The sequence below is a fragment of the Ursus arctos genome, chromosome X, assembly GCF_023065955.2.
Source record: "Ursus arctos isolate Adak ecotype North America chromosome X, UrsArc2.0, whole genome shotgun sequence".
NCBI classification, from domain to species: Eukaryota; Metazoa; Chordata; class Mammalia; order Carnivora; family Ursidae; genus Ursus; species Ursus arctos.
The window spans coordinates 5,597,781-5,620,453 of NC_079873.1; the positions used below are offsets into that span (position 1 = coordinate 5,597,781).

Sequence of the window (22,673 nt, forward strand, 5' to 3'; positions counted from 1 at the left end):
GACCCATGAGTTGTAACTCTATACTGCATGCAACAGAAACACATCAATCATACGTAGGTGCATTCACAAAGTATTACGTTCTCTGTTAAATGTAGTTGTCAAATAATGGATAATATTCATGACGCATCTCTGTACACTTTGAGGGCCCCTTTTGGCCTACTGCACACATACGGAGATTTTCATTCTCTACTGAGTCGTTTTATTTAGTGTGGAAAATGGTAATCACGATGACTTAGCGGTGGCCCTACGGAAACGGAGCAATTCTCACAGCAGTAACACTGGCTGGTATCTTAGCAGAAAGGAGTTTCAGCCTCAGTTCGTTGAACCTATTTGAATGATATCCAGCTTCTAGAGCTAATGTGCACATGGGACCTCTTATCAATATGGAATTATCAATGCATGACCAGTGAAAGAATGTGAATCAGGGCTCCTTGTGACACAGTCAGGTTCTGAACAGCATGTGGCTGATGACATTTCAGCAGAACCCAGAAGCAATGACACACGAGTGAGAGCAGGTACTCCTGGATTTACTGAGAGACTCGCGTTATGGAAAAAGTGTGAGGAATGGAAAGAACCGGTTACCAAATGCATCTTTGTCCTTCGGAAAAATGGTTCCGGACGGCATTTGGTCATTCCTCCAACGTGAGAAGCAATCAGAGGATAAGGGCTTCTTTCTGCCGCTCAAGTGGGGAGCTGCTCAGGGTCCCTAAAAGCAGCCCCACTGCCAGGGACAGACAGGGGAATGACCACCCACGATGGTCGTCCTTGTGCTGATGGACGATAGCTGACACGGCAATCGCTAGAATCCTAACTTTCAGCCTACCCTTCCGTTTGCCTTGGTGGCTGTTGCCAAAATTGCTACCCTAATCCCAAGCCAGTCCCTCTAGGCCCATGTTCACCTGCACCACACCTGTCCAGCCAGGTAAAAATTCCAGCCCCTCTGTAGGGTGCCATGTCATCACTAAAGCACGTTTTGTGAGCCAGGCTTTTAGGCAGTGGGTATGGCACTCCCACACCCTCCTCCTCACCAGCAGGATGTGGGAAACGCCACAGGCCTGAGGGCAGAGCCCTAAAGACGGGGATGCCGAGTGACACCTGGAGAGAACAGTGCGCACCCCACCAGGAGGCCTGCCTTGAACGGCTCCCGCCATGCGCACAGAGTCAGAACTCTTGCGAAGCTGGGCTCTGTTGGCTGTGACAACTAAGTCTGTCCTATGTGGTGCAAACAGCAGCGTCTGGTGCTCCGCTGAAGGCCTGCGCTTTCTCGACACTGGAAGGAGGAGATCATCAAGGAGGATACCTTGTTTACTGCCGGATGTCAAATCCGAGTCAGGGACATAAGAAACCAATATGATAGCACGGGCGAGCACAAACCAGGGCTCAAATGGGAGCATCCTGTGGCTAAATGCCAGCATGCTGTGTGCTTCTCCCCATGACACATGACTGGGAACACCTGGGATATACCTGCATAACACCTGGTAACACCTGCTGCCAGACAGCAGACTGTGGCTCTCGGGATGTACCTGGATATACCTGTGTAACACCTGGTAACACCTGCTGCCGGACAGCTATGGTCTCGGGATACACCTGGATATACCTGCATAACACCTGGCAACACCTGCTGCTGGACGGCTATGACTCTCGGGATATATCTGGATATACCAGCGCAACACCTGGTAACACCTGCTGCCAGACGGCTGACTGTGGCTCTCGGGATATATCTGGGTATACCTGCGTAACACCTGGTAACACCTGCTGCCAGACGGCTGACTGTGGCTCTCGGGATACATCTGGGTATACCTGCGTAACACCTGGCAACACCTGCTGCCGGACGGCTATGGTCTCGGGATACACCTGGATATACCTGCATAACACCTGGCAACACCTGCTGCCGGACGGCTATGACTCTCAGGATATATCTGGGTATACCTGCGTAACACCTGGTAACACCTGCTGCCAGACGGCTGACTGTGGCTCTCGGGATACATCTGGGTATACCTGCGTAACACCTGGCAACACCTGCTGCCAGACGGCTATGGTCTCGGGATACACCTGGATATACCTGCATAACACCTGGCAACACCTGCTGCCGGACGGCTATGACTCTCGGGATATATCTGGATATACCTGCGTAACACCTGGTAACACCTGCTGCCAGACGGCTGACTGTGACTCTCGGGATATATCTGGATATACCTGCATAACACCTGGCAACACCTGCTGCCGGACGGCTATGACTCTCGGGATATATCTGGATATACCTGCGTAACACCTGGTAACACGTGCTGCCAGACAGCTGACTGTGGCTCTCCACCATCTGGTGACACCTAAGGCCTGCCAACCTGCTGCCTGTGACTCTTCACTGATGGGAGTCTGACCCTCTAGTCAGGTAATCCCCAGAGAACTGGGCAGGAGGACATTAGTGAATAGTGCGGACTATTAGCCAGAGAGTATCTCACACAATGGGCGAGGTATGTTAACAAGGGGTTATAAAGGAAAGGAGAAAACCTCACCACCATCCAAGTGGGGAGGACAGAAGGGAAGGTCTCTACCTCATTTCCAAAAAGAGGGTTAACGATAGGCTGTTATTTTGCATGTTGATGGTGACGAGAAATGTCATTGAAAACTCCAAACCTGATGGCTAATGATTTTGAACATTTTTTCATGTGTCTGTTAGCCATTTGTATATCATTGGAAAAGTGTCTGTTCATATCTTCTGCCCATTTTTTGATTTGATTATTTGTTTCCTGTGTATTGAGTTTGAGAAGTTCTTTGCAGATCTTGGATACTAATCTTTTATCTGTAGTGTCATTTGCAAATATCTTCTCCCGTTCCGTGGGCTGCCTCTTAGTTTTTTTGACTGTTTCCTTGGCTGTGCAGAAGCTTTTTATCTTGATGAAGTCCCACAAGTTCATGGGGGATGTCAAAAAGGTTGCAGCCTATGTTCTCCTCTAGGATTTTGATGGATTCCTGTCTCACATCGAGGTCTTTCATCCATTTGGAGTTTATTTTTGTGTATGGTGTGAGAGAGTGGTCAAGTTTCATTCTTCTGCATGTAGCTGTCCAATTTTCCCAGCACCATTTATGGAAGAGACTGTCTTTTTTCCACTGGATGTTTTTTCCTGCTTTGTCAAAGATTAGTTGCCCAAAGAGCCGAGGGTCCATTTCTGGGTTCTCTATTCTGTTCCATTGGTCCATGTGTCTGTTTTTGTGCCAGTACCATGCTGTCTTTGTGATCCCAGCTTTGTAGTATAGCTTGAAATCCAGCAACGTGATGCCCCAGCTTTGTTTTTCAACAATTCCTTGGCGATTCAGGGCCTTTTCTGGTTCCACACAAATTTAAGGGCTGTTTGTTCCAGTTCTTTGAAAAATGTCATTGGTATTTTGATTGGGATGGCACTGAAAGTGTAGATTGCTCTGGGTAGCATAGACATTTTAACTATGTTTATTCTTCCAATCCATGAGCATGGAATATTTTTCCATCTTTTTGTGTCTTCTTCAATGTCTTTCAAGAGTGATTTGTAGTTTCTAGAATATAGATTCTTTACGTCTCTGGTTAAGTTAAATGGCTAACAGACACAAGAAAAATGTTCAAAATCATTAGCCATCAGGGAAATTCAAATCAAAACCACACTGAGATACCACCTTACGCCAGTTAGAATGGCAAAAATTGACAAGGCAAGAGACAACAATTGCTGGAGAGGATGTGGAGAAGGGGGATCCCTCTTACATTGTAGGTGGGATTTCAAGTTGGTACAGCCACTTTGGAAAACAGTGTGGAAGTCCCTTAAAAAGTTAAGAATTGAGCTACCCTATGATCCAGCCATTGCACTACTGGGCATTTACCCCAAAGATACAGATGTAGTGAAGAGAAGGGCCATATGCACCCCAATGTTCATAGCAGCATTGTCCACAATAGCTAAATCAAAAAGAACAATTTCACAACATTTGCAGCAACATGGACGGGACTGGAGGAGATAATGCTGAGAGAAATAAGTCAAGCAGACAAAGACAATTATCATATGGTTTCACTCATTCATGGAACATAAGAAGTAGGAAGATCAGTAGGAGAAGAAAGGGAAGAAGGGGGGGTAAACAGAAGGGGGAACCATGAGAGACTATGGACTCTGGGAAACAAACAAACTGACGGCTTTAGAGGGGAGGGGGGTGGGGACTGGGATAGCCCAGTGATGGGTATTAAGGGGGGCACATATTGCATGGTGCACTGGGTGTTAATACGCAAGTAATGAATCATGGAACTTTACATCAAAAACTTGGGATGTACTATATGGTGACTAACATAACATAATAAAAATTATTATGAAAAAAAAAGAAAAAGAAAACCCCAAACCTGGTAACTTGAGCATGAAGACCTATCCCAGGAACCCTGGATAACTCCCATCGCCAGCACAAATTGTTCTATTGTGCTTCACATGCTTGGTTCCCCAAACAATGTTGCATTAAACGTCTGCCTATGGGGGCACCTGGGTGGCTCAGTCAGTTAAGTGTCCAACTCTTGGTTTAGGCTCAGGTCACGATCTCAGAGTCCTGGGATTGAGCCCCGCGTTGGACTCTGTGCTCAGCTGGGAGTCTGCTTGAAGATTCTCTCTCTCCCTCTCCCACTCCCCCTGCTCATGTGCTCTCTCTCAAATAAATAAATCTTAAAAAATAAAAACTAAAAATCTGTACATGAGTTATGATGGTAAATGCTACATTATGTGTATTTTATCACAATGAAACGAAAATCTATGTTGGAGCGAGAAACATGTGTATCCCGTGCTGTGTCAGACGCCGGTGCTCTGTAACAGACACGGGGTCTTTCAGAGAGTGTCCATCTAATGTTCTCCGAGACGTCAATTCCACGCGACCATTACATACGAGGGAAGAGCTCACACTCTAACAAAAGGCGGAAAATTGGAAACACTAGCTAGAAAAAGTATAACCGCAAAGTTTAAATGACAATCGTGGACATCAAATAAATTATTCGCTCTCAAAAGAGTGCCTCAATCTAAGAAATTTCCACGTAAAACTTACAAGGAAGGCCAAGGTTTCAGGACTGAAGTACCCCGCATTTGTAGCTAATTTTCTGAAAACTTTGTAACATTGAAAGCATCAATTCTTAAGGATTTTCTCTCTTACTCAATTTCACAGTTCATTTTTCTGTGAGCTGCTAGCTGTGTTTTACTTTGTTGGCTTTTGAATCTCTAAATTTGGGTCCAACCCTGACTTTGGAATCAAAGTCGCATGTGAAGGGAGCTGTAACAAGTATGATGGAGTGTTTGCCAGTCTTTCTCTTTCAAGAAAACGTATACATTACAGCTTGCTGCAAGTACTTAGTTACCAAAATCACTTGGCCCACATCGGCTGAAATCTCCAAGTAGAAACAATTTTATTAAATCTGGCAAGTGTTTACTGTTTGGTCACTAGGAAATCACCATGACTTATTTTGCGCCATGGTGTAATCAAATCAGCTGCATTCAAGCTGCCCATATGAACACAGGGTAGGACTCGAGATTCAGATAACTAAGTACGGACTGTCTGCTCATGTTATTCTAATGATCTGTGTGCCAACCGCCACACCCTTGAACTATGAGGGACAGGAAGGCAGAGACGGTATCTCCTCATCTTAATAATTTACTGATGGAGGGGCGCCTGGGTGGCTCAGTCGTTAAGCGTCTGCCTTTGGCTCAGGGTGTGATCGCAGGGTCCTGGGATCGAGCCGGACCTCAGGCTCCCTGCTCTGTTGGGAAGCCTGCTGCTCCCTCTCCCACTCCCCCTGCGTGTGTTCCCTCTCTCGCTGGTGTCTGTCAAATATAAAAAAAATTTTAAAAATAATAATTTACTGATGGAGCTAAGGGGGCAGAATTAAAAACAAATAAAAACAGTGGTCGACCCAGAACATTTGTTCCCAATGAACATAAGAACGATCATAATTAGCACAATAATTCAGATCTCCCAGTTGATGTGAGAGGTGTTCTGTACATTTACTCAATATGTCTCCTTTTTGGTATGGATTCGAAAATGCGATTGTGTGTGTGTGTGTGTGTGTGTGTGTGTGTGTGTGTGATTGTTTTGAGATCCATGGAAACAAATGTGGGAACAAGAAAAGCTCATCTCCGCACCGGAGCTTTCTAGACTGGTCCACGGGCCTGATAGTACAAATAACGCTATGAATATTACATGAGACGGTGCACACAAAGGACCAAGCACTGTTATGCAGAGTTGGCCCACAATGGGTGCTCAATAGGAGTGGAGTAATTGGTGTCTCTTTTCTTTTCCCATACCACAAGTTTACTGTTTAACATTTCTAAATTCTTCTGTTATTCTGACAAAAATGTTTCAAAATCCAAAGACAGCAAGTTGGCCCTGCTTCCTCTACGGTGACCATCCCCAAGTTTCCAATGCGCTACTGCCAATTGCAGTGTGGAAATGTGCACGCGGGAATGTTGCCCTGCTGGCATTTATAAGAAAGCAAACATGTAAGGTTTGACTATCATCTTACAAGTACATGGATTTGGTACAACAGCCTTACACAAGACTTCTACGTAACTGTTCCATCGTTTATGTTTATTGAAGGCAAATTGTGATGTTCTCTATGAGTTATCTTGGATCATTATCTTGGATGAGGTTGAAAAACTCTTAATGGTCTGAATATAAATTGGAGAAAATATGGTATCTGTATGCAGGTCTCTCACTATGCCTTTAAACATAGCTTATTGAATGGAATCAGGACCAAGATGAGTGTAAGTCAGTGAAAATGATGTGCGAATATTAATACTCTAGATCTAAAGAAAATGTGTAAATTGGTCTACTAATAACGGCCAGTTATAAGGCCTGTGAACAAAGGTCATTCAGTGTCCGTAAAGACACTTCCGAGCAATAAGCACCTACTGTTTCTTGTGATATTACTAGTTAATTACTGGCAGACATGTCAAGAAGGATGTGGAAAATGTAGGAAAGGTGTGAGTTATCCAAATCATTAGGAGTACGATGCCCAACGACTTCATGGTAAATGAAAACATTTGTGGTAACACAGAGTTATGCGGTAAATGTTTGATTCCTTCTTTATGAAATCATACTAAGGTATTAAGGCAAATTATTCAATGTACAATTAATGTTAACTACAACTCCTCTATGAAACTATTCATATGAATCACTGCACAAATTGCACAAATGGCAACCTTCTGCCAGGTCACTGGTTCCAATTTAAAATGTGGAAAAGTCACCGTTACCATGCTCATTCATTTTTGTTCATTGTTTTTTCTGCTCTTACCCTAGCCAAAACTAAGAACAGAAGGCTCTTCAAAGATCATGTATTTTTCTAGAGTAGTTAGTACCTCATGGAATTCATTGTGCTCGCAAAGAAGATTTGGATAAAGCAAAGTACTAGAGCAAATGAAAATACTCTTGGGTGCATGGGATTAGTGAAAAATCCTTCATATTTTATGGAATATTATATATGAATTATTCTCATGAATCTCAGTCCTATCTCCTACATCCCATCTCTTAGGTTAAAAGCTAAAATGTGTTTCTTGGTGTCATATCTGGGCAATATGTTTATCTCAACTTGTCTGGCAAATGATTAAAATAGAGTGAAATCCTCACAATAAATAGGTTAACAGTTCTTGGCTGCTTTTGTGAAAAGATACTATTATATTTGTTTTGTCTGTTAGGTGTAAAATGCAAGGTAGCATACAGTAATGTGTGTAGTAATCCTGGAATGATGAACACAAAAACATTAAATTTGTAAATCATCTTCATATGTTAGGAATCATACATGTATGAGGCCTCAGATATAGAGAACATTGCACCTGGTATTTAATTCAACAGAACCGTATCATGCGTCCAATAGAGCAGGCTTTGCAAAAAGCCAGGGTCTTGACTGGGTTTTTTTCCTGCTCCAGCCAAAGAGCAAATGCGACCTTGAATACAGAATCCTTCCACGTGCTCTGCTTGCCGGTCTCACTTAGTCCCCCCCAATTCCCATAACCATTATTGTTGCCATTTTACAAATGAAGAAACAGAAGCTCGGGAGGTTATAATTTATCCCAAATCACAAAACAAGTAGGCATGTGGGCCGCTGTCACAGCCAATGGCTTTCTAAAGACCACACCGCATCTCAGGGTGAACTAAGAAGACAGCTAAGCCAGTCACTCTCAACGTGCAGTCCTATTAGCAGCACCGGGAGCTTCTATTGAAATATCCAGGCAGGAATAGAAGGAACATGTTGCAGATAGTTTCTTATATACATTCATACATGCAAATCATATATATCATTGTGTATATATATATATATATATACACATACACACACACACACATATTACGTATATGTAAATTATATAGATATAAACCAAAAGGGTTGGAATCTTATCCAGGAATATTGATAAAAAGAAGCAACACTCAAGTATAGCTTGTGCTGTTGAATGTCAAGGATAAAAATATAATTTTTCAGGCATCCAGGCAGGAATAGTAGGTACTCCATCATCAGTACTACTAGTAGTACTATTAGTACTGATGAGGGAGAAAATAGGGTTTCCTCCAAATCGATTTCTCTCTACAAAATTTAATGTGTGAAGCCAATATAACAATAACTATATATATATATATAAAACCATATAAAAATATATAATCATATATTTTATATATAACCATATAAATCATATATATAACGTATTATTTGTATATATAAATATGATTTCATAAATCAAATATTTGTATATATTTTTTATATATAGAAATCATATATATTTACATATATATATAAAATCAGCTGTTATTCAAATGTATATGTGACAGAAATACTCTCAAAGACAGGAAAAAATTCATAGAATATAGCACCCATAAGCCTTTCTTGCTAAATAATGCAATATCAAATCCAGCCATTCTACAGATAAGCAGCAAGCAGGAATAAATGGATTAGTACAATACTCAGTACCCCAAGAAAATAATGCATATACTTACATGTTACGTGAGGAAAAGTTTGTGCAATCCAATTTGGACTTCACGTATAATGGTAGGCAAAGTTTGTTGTGAACAATTTCAAAGAAAATGGTATCTAGGTACTCCTTAAAAACAAACTAGGATACAATCAAATTTTTTTTAAAGATTTTATTTTTAAGTAATCTCTACACCCCACGTGAGGCTTGAACTCACAACCCCAAGATCAAGAGTCACATGCTCCAGAGACTGAGTCAGCCAGGCACCCCGAAATACGATCGAATTTGGAAGCCAGGTATAGAGAAATTAGCATAAAAGACTCAATCATTTTATCATCCACATAAATATAAAACTAAAATTGAAGAAAGTAGAAATTATGGTCAAGGCAGAATATTTAATAAAATTTAAAATTAGGAAATAACATCAGAAAAATTGGTGGGTAGGAGCAGTATGAGGAACATATAAGTAACTCACAATGAACTTGGGGACGTCAGCAAATAATAAACCAAATATAAAATCTTTAAAATAATGCTTTTGATCTCATAATAGTTTTCATCATCTTTTTCTCCCTGAAATTTGGGGGTTTCTTTTTCCCTGTTAAACTCAAATAATGTTAAACGTCAAGCATTATTAAAAACCAGCACGCAAAGAGATGCTGGGTAAGATGTCTGCTTAACAGTGATGTATTGGGGTTCCCAAGACCACCCCAGGTTTGGTAATTCACAGGGGAACTCACAGGACTCAGCATAGAGTCATACTGTGGGCTTTGATTCGCTACAGCACAATCAGGAATGGGGAAAACGTGCACGGGGTGAAGTCTGAGCGGAAAACGTGCATGGGGTGAAGTGAACCAGAGACTAGCTTCCAGGAGTCCTCTTATGGGGCCATCACATAGGATGTGCTTGGTGCCTCCGGCCAGGACTAATGACAACACATGGGAAATGCTGTCACCAGACAAGTTCAGGAGAGACTCCGTGTCCAGGGTATTTACTGAGGCTGGACACACAGGCACCTGCTGCCTAGCATGTCCCAAAAATCCAGACTCCCAGTTTAAGAACAGAGAGCACCTGTTATCAGTTAGGGGATGATGGGAACCCTCCCCAAATCTAAGTTCCCATATGCCGGCCAAGGGCCAACCTTTTAATTAGGAATTCACAGCGAGAGCAGTCGTAGGTTTCCCATGGTAACTCCTTTGCACAGGTAACCACAGCTATTCTGCATGGTAGAATTTGGAGTAATGGTTTGGTTTTACTCTCCTATGTAGTTGTTCTATTAAGTTTTTAATGTGCATATGTAATTTCTATAAAATAATAAAAACATTATAGCATTAAAAAACAACAACAAAACTTCCAGTTTATTCTTCAAAGAAGGAACGTAAATACTAAGTATGCATGAAATGGGAAAAAGCATTCTCAATTCAAATGTTTCTAATTTATTCTTGGAAATGCAATTATAATTAGCCGGGAAACTCAATTATACACACTAATTTATTAGATGGGATTACAATTAATTTGGTTCCTGGGCAAATAATACACCTTGGTCATGAATAATATAAAATAGGAGAAAATCACAAACATGCATATTAGTGAAGTCACTTCCAATGAGGACATGTCCCTTTTGTCAAATTACAGTCATCTTTACTTACGTTGATCTCAACCTCCTCTTCCTTGACCTGCATTTCTACTTGTTTTGAGGGTAAATGTGCCACCTTGTATGGGAATGTCAATGGTCAGATTTTCCACTGGGAGCAACACCCCAGAATCTTGCTGGAAGATCTCTGGAAGATCATTGGGCATATATATGACTCCAGAAATTCAAAAACTCCTAGAGAGTCAGGGACAGTGAGGGCCCTCCAGTTAAACTCATTTCCTTCTCTCCCCTTCTGCCTGTATTTTGTTAGCTAACTTTACCAGGCATGCCTAGGAAATTATTAGCCCACAGAAGGATTTAGATACTAATTCATAAGCCAAACTACCATTCTACGTGCTAAGCATTGAATGATGAGCAAAAGAAAGTATGAAAATTATGCTCTGCTATGCTTACAGTTTATATGTTTACTAGCAAGCAGGTAAGTCATTAAATCGTTTAATTTGTATTAAAACAAGGCAGTCACAGAAAGTAATGGAAGTACACATGAGGTCAACGAAGGATTAGACTAATGGAATGAACAGTCACAGGGGTAAAAGATACAGCCCAGGGGATATAGTCAGTGGTATTATAATAATGTTGTACGCTGACAGATGGGAGCTAACTACACTTGTGGGGAGCATAGCCTAAGGTACACAGAAGCTGAATCACTATGGTAGACTCCTGAAACTAATGTAACACCGTGTCAACTATACTTCAATAAAAAAGTAATAGTAAATAACCCTTTAAAAAGGTTAGACAAACAGAAAGCTCTTCAGAAAGATAAGCCATCAAAATTTAGAATGAGTTACGTGATGTGAAGGACAGAGGAATATTCTAGAAGGAAGGAATAGCAAATACATCAGTTGGTAGGAGCTATATGATTTGGAGGCAAAATTAATTCTGTAAGTCTCAGTGTCTTCATATATAAAAGGGGGATAATTATGATTATTGTGTAATGTTACCCTAAGTATTAAGTATGTAGAAAAATTAGTACAGGTTTTGGCACATAAAAAAGTTGAAATTAGTGTTAGCCACTAATATGAGTATCAGAATTTTTAAACATAGTTCTAGAAATTCTACAAAAAACAATGGGAAATAATATAGGTTAATTATGGATTGCTTAAAATCCCCATATAAATAATCTGTCTTAAAGAGGAACAAATTCTAGGGATGCCTGACTGGTTTAGCTGGTAGAACATGTGACTCCTGATGTCAGGGTCGTGAGTTTAAGCCCCACATTGGGCATGGAGCCTCCTTAAATTTAAAAAAAAAGAGAAAAAAAAAGAGGAACAAATTCTGAAGTTGTAAAATGTAGTTGTTTACTCTTTGATTTATATTTTTAAGTTGCTAAAAGGCGTCCATCTCAAAGAATTTTGCAAACACTGGCAAACTCTGCAAAACCATCACACCCATCCGAGGAAGAGGTACAATCATACTTTAGAAAAGATACACACTTTACCTTCTTACAAACTGAGAAGTTCTACACCCCCAGTTTCAATGCTGGTGGGGGGGGGGTCCCCACACCAGCTGGATGTCCTATAATTCAACTCCATTCTGACACGTTCTACCTGCAGACAGCAGATCCCACAGGGAAGGGCTCAGTCCCACAAGACCGTATCCTCTCCCTTCAGACACCAGCCACAAGTCCAAAAGGAAAAAGAGAAAAAAAGAAACCTAAAGAAACAAAACCAGAAATGATAGAGATGATGGAGTCAGCAGAAAAGGACATTTTAAAAGTCATTATAAATACACTCTGTCTGCCAAGGAATGTGGGAGAAAGACATAGGAAGACCTGCATGGAACTTCCAGAAATAAAAATGAAGAAAGGAAAACTATGCCTGATGGCATCTTAAAAATGTTAGACACTATACAAAGAAAAAGATCACTCGAAGGGAACTTGAAGACACAGTGATGAAAATCAGCAAAATAAAGCAGCGAGGGGGGAAAATGAAGAAAAAACATGATCAGAGACTCAGTGACCCAGGTCATTATACGAAGTCTATCATGTACAATTACAGTCCCAGAAGGGCAGGAAACAGAGAATGGGATAGAAAAAAAAAAAAAAAAACATTAGTTCATATGCAGGCGCACTTAGGTGGCTCAGTCAGTTAAGTATCCAACTCTTGATTTTGGCTCAGGGTCATGAGATCAAGCCCCATGTTGGGCTCTGCACTGGGTGTGGAGGCTGCTTGAGATGGTCTCTCTCCCTTTCTCTCTACCCCTGATCCCCACCGCTCGCACAGGGTCTCTAGGAAGGAAGGAAGGAAGGAAGGAAGGAAGGAAGGAAGGAAGGAAGGAAGGGAGGGAGGGAGGGAGGGAGGGAGGGAGGGAGGGAGGGAGGGAGGGAGGAAGGAAGGGAGGGAGGAAGGAAGGGAGGAAGGAAGGAAAGACAGGGAGGGAGGGGGGAAGGAAGGAAGGGAGGGAGGGAGAATGAATATTGGCTGATACGTAAATAATTTGATTAAAACTATTAAGCCCAATTAGAATTACAATTAGAAGCATCTCATGACCCCCAAGCAGAGGAAATATAAAGGCCACCCAGTCAAGATTTACCATAATCATATTGCTTAAAACCAGATATAGAAAGAAAATCTTCAAAGCAGACAGTGAAATAAAAAGACACTTTATACACAAAATGAGAATGTCAGAGATTTTTCTGAAAACATACAAGACAGAAGAAAATGAAGACAGATTTTTAAACTACTAATTAAAAAAAAAATGTTAACCTAGAATTCTATACCTAGTGAAATACCTTCCATGTGAGGATGGAGACAAACCAACAATTAAAATTCCGCAATTTGAGTGATTACCAGCAATTGCATCTTTTCTCTCTACAGAATATCACGGAAGAAAGCACAAAAGACGATACAGAATGAGCAGGCAAGTCTAAGTGAGCGCTTGAAAGGGAACCCCGACATTGTGGAGGGAGATCACATTCTCGCAGCTCCTGGTGCCTCGGCCTCTGTGCCGCCTGCTGGAAACGCAGGCTCTGGGTGCGCACAGCACGCACCCACAGAATCAGATCGTGCAGTTCTAAGAGATGCCCAGGTGATCTGTGTGCACAGTGGAGTCCGGGCCATCCTGGAGACGTGAGTGGGTCTCCACGTCTGCCCTGAGGCATGATTCATCCCTGGTTTCATACTCCAGAACGCTGGGCTTCTGACCCAGTGCATCTCCAACTTCACACCCCTCACAAGACTCATGTCCTCCAGCACGTGAATTAGTCCAGTTTTCTCAAAGGAAAGGTACGTGAAAATCACATCCTCAGACTGCGAGCCCCTGGCCACAGCCCCTTCTCCCCCCTTCTCCCACACACACGGTCTTCGAGAAGGAACTTGAACGTACACAAACAGTTGTTTGTATCTGGTCTGCATTTTCTCCCGTACTTTCTATTCAACGACCCAGAATTGTAGATTGAGGACTGCACCTCCAGGGAAACCCTTCAACCAGTTTCCAGTCACCTCCTCACGACAAAATTCCTCTCAAGTCTATACTCACTGACCTATCACAGAATTCAAAAGTGTGAACCTTGCCCTCCTCTTCAGAGTAAAAATGGCTAATATTTACTCAATGTTTCCCATGTTCAGTCACTTGTTAAGTGCTGTACATGCATCTTTCATATTTTACTTAAATTTGATGCTCTTACAATTTCCAGCGTATTCCCTTAACTCCTACCTGCTCTGTCCCTCTTTTCTGACAAGATAGGTCTTTAAATCATTCAGAATGATCTCCAATCTTGGCTCCTTATCAATTTTCAAACTCATCAAGTGTCCTCTAATCGACTCTCATAGAATTCTATATTCCCCCAGCATCATATAAAAATTCAGTGAAAATGCAGTCTATTTCAAAAAACTGAGGGGAAAAAGCCTGCATTCCATGGAGAACATGTCCCATCAAGCCAATAAACTAGTGAACAACCCTAAAAAGTCACTCAATATGCTTCATTTTCTCATTTTCCAGGGCTATAAAATTTGACAGAATGAGGATAACTTCCTTTATAAAATGACAGGTAAAAGAAATCTCACAACAATTGTAAAACTTCATAAGCATTCCTTGGAATGTTTCCATTCCATGACTCCCACTATCCCCTAAATTGAAACAGAAACCAGGACAGTCGACACTTTCCACCACCACCCAAAGATCACAATCCAGAAATATAAGGAACACGTACGCATTACGCAAAAGTGAAAGGTAAAGGTTCATCATTTATAAAAATAAAAGTTTACTATTTATAATAATAAAAACTAGCATTTTTGGAAAATGTGCTCTCACGATCACTCCTGGCCACTCATGGGATTTCAGCGCGGAAAGTGAAGCTTTCAGAAGAAACCTTCTATAAATTCCACCCTGACGCCCTCCAATGCACCTGTGCTGATTCTCGTGCTCCCCTCCGCACATGCACACACCTGGGCATATGACACCATTTTCTTGTTCAGCACTCATCAGCTTCTTTCCGTACATTTAACTGTTTTACAGATGTCCCAGACACGAGAAGCTGCTGCTTCCGTTCCTTAAGGGATGCATTTACTGCACAGCCAAGATTGTAGGATACAGAACTGGGTTTTGGAGCACTGGAAGGGTAACAAGTTTTGAGTACAAGAAAGCCCCTGTAGGAGCGTGATAAATCCTAACAGCTTTAGTTTCTGGCGTGTGTTTTCAGTAGTACTGGAACATTCCACGGCCCAGGGCACCCAAAGTAGTAAGGAGCCCTGTTGTTGCTTCAGTTCCTTGAAGTGCCCTTAATTAACTAGGATTTTGCATAATCAAAACACCCTTCTTGTTCAAGGGTGTTCAAGGACAGACGGTTGGCCAACAACTTTACGCTAGAAACAGGCTCTGATTTATTTCCTGCTGGGGGGATGTGTACTGGGACACCGAACAGAGTTAGGAGGGGGTGCCTGGGGCAGCACACATCGGAAAAGAGATGCACCATCACCTGGGTTCCCGATCTTCCTCAGCTACCTACTAAACATGGAATCTTGGGCAGATAAAACCATTTCCACCTGTGTGTCAGGCCTCTCGCCCATTAAGTTTACTGAGCAAAATTCAGGCTTAACTTCTTCTAAGAATTGTTGTGAAAATGCAATATAATAAGCTTGGAAAACATTTTGAAAAGCAAAAGCACAAGAAATGAATCAGTAATCCTATTTGCAGTCGAGTGAAAACCTCCTTCCTCTTCCTGTGTTCACAATGACAAGAACTAGATCTATCAGAATCCAGGCTGGTCCAAGAACAGCTTTCCTGTAAGTCCTGGATGCCTGTCTCATTGATCCCTGACACAGATGAGGTCTCACCTCTCCATGACCCTAGCGGACATTTCACATTGCCAATATGGAAGTCCCAGTGAGTTCCTACTAGGGTGGGGAAGTCGTGAAATCAGAAACGTCATTATTCAAGATGAGAGGTGTGTCCTCCAGCAAGGTGATGGATGACTCAAACTACCATGTATCATGTTTCATCAAAACTAAGACAACAGCAATTATAATAGACATAACGATTTTATACCATTAAGAAAGAAAAATACTTTCCTTGATAATTTGGATGCCTGCAATTGGAAGAAGGGAACATTTAAACGTGAAGGAATGTGCATTTCATGATCAGGAAGAAAAATGATTTACTATGGTTTTTACATGTTTTTAAAAAATAATAAGATGGAGATAATCTTTAATAAACTAAAACACTAAAGCATGACCTGTCTTTGTATCTGTCATGACCCAACAAGCTCCAAAAACTGACACGGGAAAAATTCTCCCATATGATCCATTGAAGGAATCCTGCAACATTCCTGCTCTAACACATTTAACTTTTCCATTTAAGGAATAACATCGTTAACTCTGACAGCAGCTTAAAAGCACCGTATAAAGAACTGTATAAATAATCAAATGAGACGTTTAAGAGATCAATGTGTGAGGCAGCCACAAACCAATTCTAGGTAGGTGATTATGAACATGCCTCCAAAAATCTCTTCCACGGAGGAAAATAGATTTTATAACTAAAATACCAAGAATGATAAAGCTTTGTTTAGAAACAGGTGCTGGTCATACAGATCAGGAAGTAACAACACTCTGAAGGGTCAGGCAGGTTTTGCGACAGGATTATGACTGTTCTTTTTCTTAGGACAGGAGTTTGAAAGCTTCTTCTGTAAAGGGCCACGCGGTAAGCAGTCTCAGCTTCACGGCCCTTAGGATCCATCACAAGTACTCAGCTCTGCTGCCATAGCCTCCGACGGTACGCAAGCAAACTGGGGTGGCCGTGTTCCTACACAGCTTTACTTATAAAAACAGGAGGCAAACATGTCTTAGAAGACAAATAAAGCTCAGATTGTCTTGCAAATCAACACACTAGGTCCAACCTATCTAAGAGTTTAGCTGTTCCACTCAGAGAAAAATAAACTCTACAGTTCTTCTGGCTCTATGCGTTTACGAAGGGAAAGCTTCGTCGGTTCGCGGAAACAGGGATCTTGGAGGCACTCCCAGGATAAGTGAGAGGAAGGACAGGATTGTGTTAGGGCTGCCTCAATGAACAATCAGCCTCCAAAATGCTGACACAGGGATCAGTCTTTCAGGATTCAGTCTATGTCAACGTAACAGGCAGACATTACCACAACATAGAAAGAAACAAGACACCGAGGTGAATGCTGAAAGGAACTAACGTGGATCAGGGAGGCTCAAGCGGTGGGACCCCTGGGCTGAGGTCTGCCCACAAAGCGTTCACGTGAACTGGCCTCTATTTGTCCCACCTCTCCAGTTTCAATTCATCTCTCCTACCAGAGCAGGAATCACAATTGGTAGACGAGTCCCATTTTAATCAACTGGATTTGGTTCACAAGACCTCACAGTTGTTTCGGAGAGAAGAGCTATTATAAAAGTGTGCTATCACACTTGGAATTTCCAGGGGGAGAGATTTCAGGTGACCTTCAATGACGTCTTCCTTCTCAGGGATCAGATGTCACAACATCAGCCCAGCATCCCTGATATTAAGGGACCCTGTGTTTATGAAGCAGACAACAGGGTATGTCTTCTTCCTCCAGATCCCATGACAGCGTAATTTCATTCACATGGATGTATGGTTTGCGTACAGCATAGAATGCAAAATGTGAGTAGGAGGGCTTTGTTGTCTTTCTGATGACCCTGCTCTGTTCGACACCTCAAGAGGCCTGAACCACCTCTTTTTATTTGCTTTTTGTAGTAGACACACCATACAGTGAGCCCCACTGAGTCACAACGTCCCCTGATGTCATCACCTCTCTTGGCGTGTGTGTGTGTGTGTGTGTGTGTGTGTGTGTGTGTGTGTTGGGCGGGGGCTGTGACTTGCTTCTAACCAGAATATGGCAAAGCGGAAGAGGTGTCATGCCTGATAATATGTTGTGTTACAGAGACTTGGTCTCAGCAGGCTGCAGATCAAGACTCTCTCGCTGGCCTTGGAAAAGTAAACGGCCATGTCGTGACCGTCCTGGGGGGCCACGTGGTGAGGAACTGCAGGCAACTTCCAACACCCATCGAGAGAACAGGACCTCAGTCCTATAACCTTCAGGAAATGAATTCTGCCAACAACTGCAATGAGCTTGGAGGCAGACTGTCCGCAGAAGCAGCTGAGCCCCCAGACGAGAAACCCGGCCAGCCCGCACCCTGATTACAGCATCGTGGGACCCTGAAGCAAAGCGTGCATTTAAATCATGTCCAAACTCCTGACCCACAGAAACTGGGAGATAATAAATGTGTGTTGTTTTAAGCCACTAGGCTTGGGGGTCATTTGTTATGCAGTAAGAGATAACTAATATAAAGATACATTAAATTTAATGCCAGGTCAGCACACGCTTCCAGGAAAAGTTCGGATGGAATCCCTGAAGCAGCCAAAATGTTCTGAGGAAACTGCATGGATAATATGTCAGCTCCCTTGAGGGCGGACAGAAACCATAACTGACGCTCCTCTGTACCACTCCCACCCCAAAGGGCTGGGTACAAAGACGTAGGAAGGTTCTTCTTCTATGGGCAGTTAACACTCAATCATAGCTTAGCTGTGAGTGTCCTTGCAGAGCAATCGGGCTAAGTAACTTTGACTTTCTGCCAGTCCTGTGCATTATCTGAGGCATTTTAATGTTCACGATTACAAAACGCTTCCAAAGACTTCAGTGACAGTAATCCTCAGGTCCGGAGCGCTTCTGGCAACACAGACACCATTACGTGAGAGTTTGCGAATCACCCATATTCCAGCAGCACGCCACAAAATGCTGAATAGAACTTTCAAAGCAAAATAAAAGTGAGATTAGGAAAATCACCTATCGATCCTGTTCGTGTTGAGAAACACTTCTCCATCCTCTCTTCTGAAACCATACTGAACACTTTCCTACAAGAACCCAGTAACACTCTGACCCCTCCTCACTGTCCAAGAAGTCCGGCCACACAGCAGCGCTCGGACGCAGGGAAAGGTGTGAGGCTCAGGGCTTTGTTTTAGGCTGGCTCTTTCTACCTAGACTGGGGGAGACGCTTAATGAGTTCCGACTTCCCAGAGCTCCATGCCTTCCAAACATAACTCTTACGGACTTACTACATGCCTCTGCTTATCTCCGTGCCTACGGGAAGTCAATGATATTCAGACCGTGGAGATACTTTGGGCATCATAAAACTGGTGGAGCTATTATTATCCCAATTCCATATTCAGATCCTCGGAATAAAATCTGCATGCCTTCCATGGTGAAACACAGGCCGCAGGATCCCAGGAGCATCCCGTGCAGGGGAAGTCTGGATCAGTCGGTCTGTCTGCAGGAGCTTGGGAGGGTTCCCTGTCAGCCTCCAGTTCCCTTCAGAGAAGCCCGGTACCATCACTTCAGTCCCATGCCACAAGGCCTCCCTCCTGGTCGGCTCCCCACAACCCTCTACGGAACTGCTTTGATTGATACAGCAGACTTTTCAACCGCTGTTCCCAGCTGGCCCTCCACATCGTCCTGGCTGCCTCCGAGCAGATCCCAGGCTGGGTCGGAGCCTGGACCCCCGACTTGCTCTGGAGGAGACAGTCCAGCAAAGCTGCTCGTCTCCTCTGCAGCACGACTGAGGGTTTTAGACAGTGGGTGTCCAGGACAGTAACACCCTTTATTCTCTACCTGAAAGCACCGGCCAAGTAACAGCCTCCCACACAGTTAAAAATGGGCAAGTCTCCTGTCCAGGATAGGGGGAGCTCAAAGGGTGAACGATGAGATGAAAACGTCAAGAACCCCACTACTAATAAAATGGCTGGCTTCTTCCCACAGCATGAGAACATCAATACATGGTGACAATTACTCGTACAATAGCCTGATGGAAAGTAGGAGGACAGCAGTAGTTTCTACCTTGAAAAAGGTTCTCGTCTCTAAGCATATGTAATAATATTTATTCCAATAATGGAAGCAGTGGGTAGCCAGGCTTTAAGAAAGCTCAAAATGTGTTCCCTTTTTACATGAATTCACAATACACACACACACCCCTTCCTGCAGTAAACTGAACTCCCCAACCTGCAGAATGCAGGGGCCCTTTACGCCAACGATGCGAGCAGAGCACTGTCAGACTGACGCCGCGTCCTGGGTACCTCCAGGTGCACAGTGGGGCGGCCTTACCTCACAGAAACTCTGGCACTGCTGCTTCCGCGGGTCCCAGGACTCCTTGCAGGGTTCCAGACACTGGGGGGATTAACAGTAAAAGGAAAGAAAGAAATGGGTAAGAAACAGGGCCAAAGGAAAATCACCTGCGCTCCCTACTTGTCCACACCTACTTCTGCTAATTCGTGAAGGGCACCGAGCTACTCAGTGCATCACTGGAATGGTGTATCACGGGCATCTGAGCGAGGCAGCACGACCGAACAGAAACAAAAAATGTCTATTGCAACACGACCGAGAAAGAAAAGCTGCACAGTCCGGAGGGGACATGTAGGAGAAGTGGTGATATTCACCATCGGGCACAACTGTTTAGACAGAAATATTTGTATTCGGTAAGAAATCTTTTCTAGGGGCACCTGGCTGGCTGGATTGGTGGAGCACACAACTCTGAATCTCGGGGTTGTGAGTTCAAGCCCCCTGTTGGGTGTAGAGATTACTTAAAAATAAAATCTCTAAAAAAAAAAAAAAATGTTTTCGAAAGTTGTTGTCACAGATGAATTTTGTTTTTTCATAAACTTTAATATGAAGTTGCTTTTACAACTGGCAACATAGGACTATTGTCTATACAGTCTCCTGCAGGTGACTGGGTGAAGGGGCATTGTATTAAATATCTATATATAACATATAGTTGTTAACTAATGTGTTTAGCTCAATGGATCTAACAGCATTAACATGCATCCAGTTTAATTACTCTATTAAAATATTTTGAATGCACCTTAACATATTTACCAAATAAATATTAGAATATATTGAATCAACCTAAATATATTGAATAAACTGACATGAGAGTTTCAGAATAGAGAATAAAATCTGAGTATATGTTTAAAATGTATTATCACATATATTAACAAATCAAAGATAATAACTAGGCTCCGTTATTCAAACAACAATAATAATAATGTTAATAGTAATAACGTATAGTATATATTATATATATTAAATGCATATATGTGTATATATGTAATAATATAAGATACTGTTGAATAAAGGATACATGTATAATAGTTTATTACTATGTAGTACTATATATAGTATTAGTATAATATATAAAATAGAATAATATATAAAATTAGTATAATATATACAATATATGAATATATGAACACATAAATATATATAATACATAAATATAAATATATATAATATATAATGCATAATATATATAAAATAATATATAAAATATACATAGTACATACATTATATGTTACCACTACACCATGGAACTATATACATATATATATATGCACATATATGTATACCACAGCACTATATATACTACCTAAAATACAGTTCCTTATATCATATATAATATTATATATACTATATACAACATGTAGTAATAAATAAGAGATCACAGCCAGTCCTCATGGTTGAAATTAAAATGTTACATTAATAAGAATAGAGATTTGATTCTCAATGTTATGTTTTATTTTATTTTTTTTTTTAAGATTTTATTTATTTATGTGACAGAGAGACAGCCAGCGAGAGAGGGAACAGAGCAGGGGAGTGGGAGAGGAAGAAGCAGGCTCCCAGCGGAGGAGCCCGATGTGGGACTCGATCCCAGAACGTCGGGATCACGCCCTGAGCTGAAGGCAGACGCTTAACGGCTGCGCTACCCAGGCGCCCCTCCATGTTATGTTTTAATGCAAGTTTTAATTAGCAAAAACGAAGAGTCCCATAGAGTTAAATGTCAGTTCTCTAAAGCCAGCTTACCCCTGGCTCCCCTCAGGTCATTATTATTTTATCTATATGTGTATGTACGTATATATATATATATATATATATACGTATATATATATATACGTACATACACCGATACTGCTTTTCACTCCACTTGGTAGCCACCTCCCCCTCTGCTGTAAAACATGGTTTAAACTCTAAGAGTCTACTGTCCATGTGCCAACTGGCCATCTGTCACAGCAGTGCTGCTCACAGAGGGATCGATGACTGGTAATATGAACACCACCTTGCAATTTACCAGAAGTGCAAACTCATGCCCTGCCCCTAGACCTAGAGTCTGAACCTCTGGGATCGCAGCCCAGGAATCTCTGTGAGCAAATTCTCTAAGAAACTCTGATGCTTACTGAACTTTGAAAAGACCTGCCTTCTTGTGGTAAACATTTCCCAATATATACGTGTATCAGATCAACACATCAGTTATACAAGGTTGTGCATCGTATCTCAACAAAGCTGGGGCAGCAGGAGGAGCTGCTGTACAATTTGACGGGGAAAAAAAGGTGGCCCCTAGGTGCCTCAGTCTGTTGAGTGACTGCTGATTTCGGGTCAGGTCATAATCGCACGGTTGCGAGATCAAGTCCCATGTCAGGCTCCACACTGAATATGAAGCCTTCTTAAGATTCTCTCTCTCCCTCTCCAAAAAAAAAAAAAAAAAAAAGATCCATATTGTCACTTTGTTTTATTTTTCATAAAGAATCAATCTGTTTCAGGGCACCTCGGTGGCGCAGTCATTAAGCGT

The 22,673-nt window shown here is 42.1% G+C and overlaps 1 protein-coding gene across 1 annotated transcript in view; it reads right to left on the reverse strand.

Moving 5' to 3' along the window:
• ANOS1 (anosmin 1) overlaps positions 1–22,673 on the reverse strand; it is a 182,780-nt gene that overhangs the window by 56,861 nt on the left and 103,246 nt on the right. Inside the window, exon 3 of the mRNA XM_026478168.4 lies at positions 20,159–20,221. Coding sequence (XP_026333953.1) covers positions 20,159–20,221 — 63 coding nt within the window. The remainder of the gene's footprint in view (positions 1–20,158; positions 20,222–22,673) is intronic.